The sequence below is a fragment of the Lactuca serriola genome, chromosome 1 (genome assembly GCF_051521515.1).
Source record: "Lactuca serriola cultivar US96UC23 chromosome 1, Lser_US96UC23_V15, whole genome shotgun sequence".
Lineage (NCBI taxonomy): Eukaryota > Viridiplantae > Streptophyta > Magnoliopsida > Asterales > Asteraceae > Lactuca > Lactuca serriola.
Window position 1 is genome coordinate 73,905,789 of NC_136408.1, and position 9,826 is coordinate 73,915,614.

Here is a 9,826-nt window from a genome sequence, read left to right on the forward strand (position 1 = left end):
GAGAAGAAATCGAGTAGTGGCCCAAGACCCCTCAGAACCCGCACCAGGTCCACCCCTGCTTGTAGATGGGAGAGTATTATTATCTACGAGCTTGAAAATAATAGTACAATCGAAAAAACCATAGATATAAGTTGTATTATATAACCAAAGTACAAAATATAACCCTACATATAACATGGCGGGCGCGGTTCTACTAGGAATGTGAAAAAGTCCCGTTAGGATCCCAATTCCGTATAGGGGGTATTTGTTTAAAAAAATTAGGGATGGGGACATGATTATCTCCCGTTTTATTTTACTTTATGTTATTTTTTTTTGGGTGGGTGGGTGGGGGGGGGGGGGGGGGGAGGGAGGGAGGTATGCAACCCCTGTCCCATTTGCCCCTCTTGATATCCCTAGGTTATACAAATCAACACACGTGTATAATAACAACAAAGAAATGTAGTCATGAGTGACCTAATACAATTTCAATAACTAGATATGAAATATATAAAATCAATGTTTTATTTTTGGAAGAAATTGCTCAATGAAGGCGTATAATAGATTAAACCCACATTCATACAATTGTTAACGAGTAAATAAATTAATTTAAACTAAATATTCTCCAAAAAGATTACACATTCTCTTAGATCATGGATGATATATTTGTAAGATATATACCGTGTCCTTAGATTACTCTATAAAAGAGTTCTTATGGAGAAAGTGGAGACTCCAACATATATAAAGAGATGTATCAAAACGAGCGTATACCACAAAATTAACTTATTTTCATATGAGAAATTGTTAGTAAAATCGCAATATTTTCGGAAAAGTTACACTTTAGTCCCAAGTTTTTTTGATCATAAAAGTCCCAATTATTTCATTTTGACCAAAACTAACAATTTTTTTTTTCTTTTAATAGCAAATGACATATTATCGTGTTTTTACAAATAATCGAGATTTTTATGTTAAAAAAAACTTGGGGCTAAAATGTAACTTTTTCGAAAATATTAGGACTTTCCTGACAATTTCTTTTTTCATATTTGTCCCTTATAATATCTAACAAATTCAATGATTTGTATTTTGTAATAAAAAAACATCTAAAATGGTAACTTATGAACACAATTTAAGAAAAAACATGTAAGAAGAAAACAAATGAAACATTAAAAACGTTGGCCTGATGTTTACCTTGACATTTGTGGTTGTCTATTGCTACAACTAACACGACAAAAGAAAGACTTTGAAGTCTTCCATAAGTCTACTCAACTATTGTTTGTATTTAAATTATTAATATTTTAGGTTAAGTTATATTTTTCATCTCTCTATTTTGTTGAAAATTATAAATTCCGGCATGACTAATTTTAGTATATTTTTGTCCCTCTCGAATTAGAAAAGTGTATATAAGAGCGGTAAAGTTTGTAAAATTGCTACTTTGTTTACATATTAAAGTGTTTATTAATATATTATTATTACAACTAAGTACGGACAATTTTCAAAGAGAGAATCATTACATCTATCTTAAACTAATCCGGAAGGATGGACAGTTAATCACATACACGATTAAAACACAATATTTTTGTAGAACACTTCCAAAAAAAAACCAGTTATATATTTTTCAAACAACTTATACAACCCAAACTCTTCAATCTTAGTCACAAAGAGGTTTTGAACTTAATCAATTCAATAAATTAAGGCCACCTTTTTAACCATACTGATATGATATAGATCTTCTGGTTATTCAAAGGGAGGCTCATCCCTTATTTTTCCACTTTTCACATATTAACTTATAAAATTTTCAATATTGCCAATTTGCCATCAAATTTGTGACAAAGAAAGTAAAATAGATCTATTTTTAAAAATCCTAATTTTTTTTTCTTTGGCTCTATTAGTTGAATATTCAGCTATGCCTTTTATTGGTTCCCCTTCACCCTTACCCACAGGCCACAGCCATGGTGATTATCTATGTACGTTTGTACGTTGAAATTACTTCCTCATGGTCTATATATAATGAACATTGCATGTCCATAAACAATTATAAAATAAAAACCCTTTTTAATCCATGGCTCCATACATGAATTACTTAAAGTTCTTGCAAACCATCTCCTTCCTATATGTGTTGGTGACAGTGAAGAATGTCACTGGATCATCATTAAGCCATGATGAAGAATGCTCAGCCTTGTTTCAGTTTACGCAGAGCATAATTCATCAAGATGATGTTGCTTGTGCTGCTTATGGGTCTCAAGTGTTCCACTCTTGGAACAATAGTTTTGATTGTTGTTCATGGGAGGGGGTGGCGTGCAGCCATGACCATGATCAGTACTATGTTCATGTGATCGGCCTTGATTTGAGTGAGAGCTCTCTTTGCGGGCATATCAACCCCAGCAGCACCCTCTTCAGCCTTGTTCATCTTCAGAGACTCAACCTTTCTGGGAACAACTTTGGTGAATCCCTAATCCCATCTGAGATTGGTCGTCTAAAGCAATTAAGAAGCCTCGATCTCTCTTATTCTGGGTTTAGTGGCCAAATCCCGAATGAAATCTCGCAGCTGTTTCAGTTGTCTTCTTTAGATCTGTCAAGGAATCCACTAAAGCTTTATAGTCCTAGCCTGAAGAAGCTGGTGCAAAACTTAACAGGACTTGAAGAACTCCATCTTTCCGGGGTGGACATAAGTTCCTCTGTACCTCGTTTCTTGGCAAACTTTTCTTCTTTGAGATCAATCAAACTAAGAAGCTGTTCCCTGCAGAATGAATTCCCTGGGGCCATACTTGAGTTACCTAAGTTGCAAGTTCTTGATTTGGCATACAATACCGACCTCACTGGTTCCTTTCCCGAATTCCCTAACAACAGCTTACTTGAAAAGGTGATACTACCTCTCACAGGTTTCTTTGGGATTATACCAGAATCCATAAGCCACCTCAAGCATTTGACAGTCTTGTCCCTTTATAATTGCTCTTTCTCGGGCCACATTCCACGTTCACTCTCTAACTTGACGCAACTCACTATCTTGGCTCTTGGTGAAAATCACTTCACAGGTTCAGTTCCTTCATTGGTAAGTCTTTCAAAACTTGAGGTTTTGGAACTTAGTGGTAATAAATTCGAGAAAGGATGCTTTCCCAATTGGCTTGGAAAGCTGACTAAACTTAGTAAACTCTCTCTGTCTGATATGAACACAAACAGTACTGAAATCCCACTCTTTCTTGCCAACCTAACCAAACTTAATGTGTTACATATGGGGGAAAATTCTCTTATTGGCCGTTTACCATCCTGGTTGTTCAACCATACCCAACTAAAAGTATTAGATCTTCAAATAAATCAATTGCAAGGACCAATTCCAAACACATTTTCCAGCTTCAAAAGTCTTGAGTATCTTGACCTAAGTAGAAACAATTTCAGTGGTAGGGTAGAACTCGACATGTTCCTAGGACTCAACAAACTCCAAACACTCCACTTAGGTCATAACATGATATCAGTAGTAGCCACCAACAACTACACCAATGCCACTTGGCCAGAATTGGAATCGTTAGGACTATCATCATGCAACTTGAAGGAATTTCCTGCCTTTTTGCGCTTCCAAAATAAATTGACCGCCTTACTTCTTGACCGCAACAAAATTGATGGCCTGGTACCGGTGTGGCTCTGGAACAACAGCCGGGAAACATTACAATTCATTAGCCTTTCAGGCAACTCCATCACTGGCTTTGATCAGCATCCTCATTTTCTCCCATGGACAAATTTAGAAGCATTTTTTATCAGTAATAATCAGCTACAAGGACAACTACCAGTTCCACCACAAACCACAGTTGAATATGCTGTCTCAAATAATAATCTGACAGGAGAAATACCACCGTGGATATGTGAATTGAAATCTCTTCAAATGTTAGATTTGTCTTTTAACAACATGAGCGGAACACTTCCTTCATGTTTGGGCATCTTAACCAATTCGTTGATGTCTTTGAATCTGAAACAAAATAACTTCCACGGAAAAATGACGAGTGCTTGTAAGCCTGGAAGCCAGTTGAAAGCACTTGATTTGAGCGAAAATAGATTTACAGGTCAGCTGCCAAGATCATTGACAAATTGTAGGAATTTAGAGATTCTCTCTCTTGAAGATAACTCTTTTCATGACGCCTTTCCTTCTTGGCTTCAAAGTCTTGCGGAGCTACAAGTTCTAGTCTTGCGGTCCAACAATTTTTATGGTCCAATTCAAGGTTCCTCACAGTTTCCTAAGTTGCGGATCATAGACCTCTCTAACAACAGTTTCAGTGGTCACTTGGACCAAAACTACTTCCAAACATGGCATGTCATGAGCTCCGAAAATCTTGGTATATCATCTGTTATGAAATCAATTATATCCTTCAAAAGCGTCTTCACAAATGTGCAATACGAGGTGACCTTAATACACAAAGGTGTCAAAACAGAGTACAATCGTATTTTAACCATAGTCATGTCCATTGATCTATCCTGTAACCAATTTGAAGGAGAAATCCCAGCATCACTCCAAGATCTTCAAGGCCTTCAATCACTCAATCTTTCCAACAATCATTTTACTGGAAGTATCTTGCCATCTTTAGGGAACCTAACAAATCTTGAAGCTTTGGATCTCTCTCGAAATGAACTATCTGGGGAAATTCCTCAACAGTTGGTGCAACTTGGATTCCTTTCCATCTTCAATGTGTCATTCAACCATCTTCAGGGGCGTATCCCACAAGGAAAACAGTTTGATACATTCGATAAGAGCTCTTACATAGGGAATCCCCAACTGTACGGACGAACTTTATCCAAGGAAGGTAAAGATTTAAAGGTGCCAAGAGTTCCACCAGCAAGCAATGTGTCTGAGTCTTTCTTCCCGAGTGAAAGAATTGATTGGATCTTTGTATTCTGTGGAATTGGAAGTGGGTTGGTTGTTGGGGTTGTTATTGGAAACTTTCTATATCAAAGGTACAGTTATCGGTTCACAAAGAGGAAGGACAGATGGGTAAGGCCACTTAGTAACACAAGGAGAAACTAAGGTACAATGATTCGTTAAATAACGGGTAGCAATTTTTCAAGATAATAATTTGTTTATATGTATGTAGTCTCAACCAAATGGAAAATGTTTTCTGTATGTCATCCAAAAAAGTATGATACTTCTATATATGTTTTTAAACTTATACTTTTAAATTAAAGTAATCCTAACAATATCTTTGTGAGATTAATTGTCATACATCTCAACTTTGTATTATCAACAATTACTTGCCTTGTTTTGTCATTTATCTCATTTGCCAAAAGATTATGTTAAATTATATGCAAGTCAAATATGCATTTTAGCAAAGAAAGTTTTATTAACATATTTAACTTAAAAATATTAAAGAATAAATCTTTTTATTTTAGCTTGGATAAATTACTTGTCGAGTCCATTAGTTATGTGATGTCAGTCTATGTTTTAAACATGGTATGTATTTATAATTACTTCATCATAATATCTATGACAAGGATGTTACTTTTTGAGAGTTAAGATATAGTTTCTGAGACAACATTTTACTATGGAGTGTGGATGAAGCATTTTCTATAGTTAGAAAATCATGAACTTAACAGAAATGAACTTAACTTAACATGTATCTCAGGAGGCGTCATAGCTTAAAGTTCGAAGGGTATGGAGAAGTTGTTGAAGACCTTCAAGGGATTTCAGTTTGTTTTACCATGTATAGTAAGTGTATATTACGTTTAAGTTTGTGGTTGTCTGAATTACATTTCTTGGAGTAGACTTTCACTATAAGATTTTGATGTATCATACAGTTCCATTGTTTAAGTTTATCGTTTATGTATGATGGCATGATCATAGACTCTTATGTAAGCTATTGATAAGTATTTACAACCTCAACCTCAACCTCAACCTTAGATTTGGGGTTGTGATAGTATGAAATTCATGTATATTATATATTTTCAAGTAAAATTCATGTATATGATATGTTTTTGAATTACATAAGCGAAATTCACCGTTGGTATAAAATTTAATAATTCTTTTAACAATAAATCAAGGTTATTACTCGGACTGTTTCAATTGATTTCAGTTAAATTACACAAATACCTTTTAAACTTTAATACACAAATTCAGCCACACGAATATGTTTTCATCCATTATCTTTCATGATTTCAAAAACTTTCATTTGACTTACAGCTAAAAATCCTGTTCTCAAGTTTTAAAATTCAGGAAAAGAAAGGGAATGAAGAGAAGGATATTAGTACTAATTACACTGAAGCCCTAAAGAGGTTCCACCCATGAGAATAACCATGCAGTCTATGAATAGTGAATTATGCACTCCAGTCTCCAAATCTTCATATTCAATGAATGGTGCTACTTGTTTTTGTTATAAAACATATCGCCAGTTTTTATATATATAATAAGGTAACATTAAGAATTACCTGATGCGTCTTCATCCAATGACCTGAAGTAGTGGGTTCAAGTGCAGATATATTTTGTAACTTATCATGTTTTCAATCACTATTAACATATAACCAATTCTATATAAACTAAAAGAACGAACAATTATTGATTTGAGATAACAAATAATAGAGCAGCAATGCGAAATTTTGTTGTGGAATCATACATAAAGTACAGGTAGAACAATGAAAACATTACATAAGAAGCGACCTAGGCATTTCACCGAATACGTGGTGGGCGGTGACCAGAACTTCATCCTGCATAACGGTGAACATCTTAGTCTTATCACCAAATCCTCCTGGTACAATAACTTGGATTTAGGTTACACCGTCTCTACATCCACATTATTATACTTGTCCTATTCTTCTGTCGTCACTTCTTCTGACTCCATACAGATTTCTTCATGAGAGGAGAGCTGGTGGTAGCTAGTGTTGCATTGACGCTCGATTTGTAAGCAAAGTGTGGCTGTGTGGGATAAAGAAGATGGTGAGAAATCGAAAAGGGTAAAGAGATGTGGAGGTGTCCATAAGTTGATTTAATGGCATTTAAGGGGAAGGAGCAGGTGGAGCTGGATAAAGATAAATAAAGGAAACTAAAATTGTCATAAAAGTAACGAGGAGTCGACCCACACCACCCTCAACTCCTCAATAGGGGTGTTCAAAAATATCCGCATCCGATATATCCGATCTGAAAATCCGATCCGAAATTATCCGAAATTTCGGATATCCGAATTTCGGATATCCGGTTTTTCGGATTCGGATACGGATAGTGAATTTATAAAGTTTCGGATATTTCGGATATCCGATATCCGAAAAAAATATTTTTTCTTTATTTTTTAATATTTTAAAATGAGAAATTAGAAACATTGACATGCTTAATGGACTAATGTTCCCACCATTTTTAACTTTTTCGTGACCATTCTTTCCAAACTTTTATTGCAAACCTTTCCTTTTACAATCGTTATATATTTGTTTGTTATAATCCTGGTTCGTTGGCTTATAATCAAAAACTATTTAGTAAATGCTACATATATTTATTTGTTGCTATCGATATCCATCTATATCGCAAGATTTAACATAGTTGCTATTATTAATTTTAAGAGTTGCGGTGATTTTACGGATCGGATGTTCGGATGTGGTTTAAAACTAATGAAATTCGGATATCCGGTTTAATATCCGAATCCGTATCCGAATTTTCGGATACGGATTCGGATCGGATATCCGGTTTTGAACACCCCTACTCCTCAAGTAAAACCAAATAAAAATTACTCAAGCCGTTAGACCAGCCAGTCGTTTACCATTGTTTACTAAATGTCTATAACTAAAAATATGTGAAAGCTTTGTAAAAATTTTGTGAAAAATATTTTTGTAAAAAAACAAAGGCTGTAAAAAAAAGATGTAAAAGAAGGTGTAAAAAGATTCAAAAAGATGAAAACAAAGTTGTAAAAAATAAAAGAACATATGAATATAAAGTTTGTAAATAATTTGGGCAAATTTTGAAAAAAAAAACAAATTATAACAAAAATTAAAACTTGGGCATTATAATAAGAAAATGTTTTTGGCAAACTAAATAAAAGGACCAAATTGTAATAAAAAATAAAATTTGGTCAAAAGCTATAAATAAGCACAAGTTGGGATGGATTTGGGTCGGGTTATGTAGGGCAGATTGGTTGGGTCCGAGTAATTCTAGCTGGTTGTCAAATAAAAAGAAAGACCGTCCAACTCCCGACCTCTTGAAGATAATCAAAAAGCTCTTACAACTTGCTCCAAATATAGTTTTGGTTTATAATAAAACCTGTCCTTAAACCTGGATCAATACCTGTTTTATGTAGTCAGGCCGATTATCAATTCTTGGATTGTCAATTTTCCAATTCCGTTTTTTTAAACAGTTCCAAGTATTGGACTAGTTTGTTCTCGAATTGTACCATATATAATGAATGTTGTACTGGCCCAATGCAATTAATGTACCATACACTTCATCGAATTGCACCACACGTAATGAATGTTGTCTGGTCTAGAGTCTTTACATTCCTCCCAAACTGGTTTCAGTATCGGTTGGGTCCAAATGCTCACCCATACAACCAAACCTACGAAACCGGTGGAATTAGATTCAAATTTCCTAAAATTTCATAGGTATTCCAACCAACCAAACAACCCCTTAATATAATTTAGGTTATTTTACGGTTTGCTTCACTCTGCTTTATGAAAAGTATGGATTCGACCCCGAAAAGGACGTTTATGTTTTCATTCTCCCAAATAAATGTTTGTGGCTCTTTTTATCTTCATTATCAATAAATTAGTATTCAAATTAACTTATTCTCATATAAAACAATTAAGATTGCACCAATTATGCATTTATGCTTAACCAATAAAACGATTTATGATCGGAATTGCATTTAAAAAGAAAGTTGATGAGGCAGTAAAAATCTTGATTTGTGATTTTAAAATATATATGTGAACGAAACAAACATAACCATTCAATACCTTGGTTCGTGAATTGTGATTTTATAAGTATCTAACGAGTAAACATACATACAATCAAAGAAGTTCGTGTGACACGTTTGTGATTGTCAATTTTGCTACATTTAAATATTTAATAGATAAAGAAAGATGTTGAAGTCTTCCACTAGCGGTAGTTTGTATTTGAATTAATATATTTTAGACAAAATTACACCTTTGGTCCTCGTATAGTTTGTCAAAACAAGCCGATTTGGTACAACTATCAATGACTCTACGCGATAGGTTTATGTGATTTCATTTTTTGCTTGGTTGATACTTCAGACAAGTAGATGAGATAATTTCGTATATGCTATTCTTAAACATCGAAATATCGTATTTATCCAATCTAATTTCTAAATATCATAAATACTCTTCATAAGCTTTCAAAATATCAAAATTGCCCAAATCCTTATCTTTAACACTTTTAAATATTTTATACTCATTTTAAATTCTTATTTTTATTAATTGACTATTATACCCTCAATATTTTTTTTCACAAAGAAATAAAAAAATGTAACATTTTTCAAAGGAAGGGGGTAGCATTTAGGTCAGCAAAATCAGAATTTATTTTTGCTATAAAGTTAGGTTTTAAAATATGAGTATTGTTCCTACAGAAGTGATCTCGATTGGAGACAAATTTCTTGCATTGGCATTGAATTCATATATCCATATCTAAACAAACCCTTGGAATCATGATTTGTTTGGTCAATAAAGTGATATGGCCCAAAGTCTTCTCAAAAGATGAAGGGACTATTATATATACCCTTTGAAAGCAAAGCCTCTAAAATCTGCAATTTTTGCATAAACATAACTCAAATTTTTTTCCAAGATATAAACTTTATTAAGGGTGTCACATTGAAAGCTATATTGCAGAACAGGGGAAAGAGGAGGGGTAAAAAAAGTAAATTTAGTTGGAATTTTTAATGGTTAG

General features: G+C 34.0%; 1 protein-coding gene across 1 annotated transcript; it reads left to right on the forward strand.

The window, feature by feature from the left end:
- Window positions 1-2,028: 2,028 nt before the first annotated feature.
- On the forward strand, window positions 2,029-5,908 carry LOC145092320 (receptor-like protein 7). The gene is made up of 2 exons (XM_079030248.1): window positions 2,029-4,985; window positions 5,580-5,908. The coding sequence occupies exon 1, from the start codon at window positions 2,036-2,038 to the stop codon at window positions 4,982-4,984; it is 2,949 nt and encodes a 982-aa protein (XP_078886374.1). The 5' UTR covers window positions 2,029-2,035; the 3' UTR covers window position 4,985; window positions 5,580-5,908.
- Window positions 5,909-9,826: the final 3,918 nt, after the last annotated feature.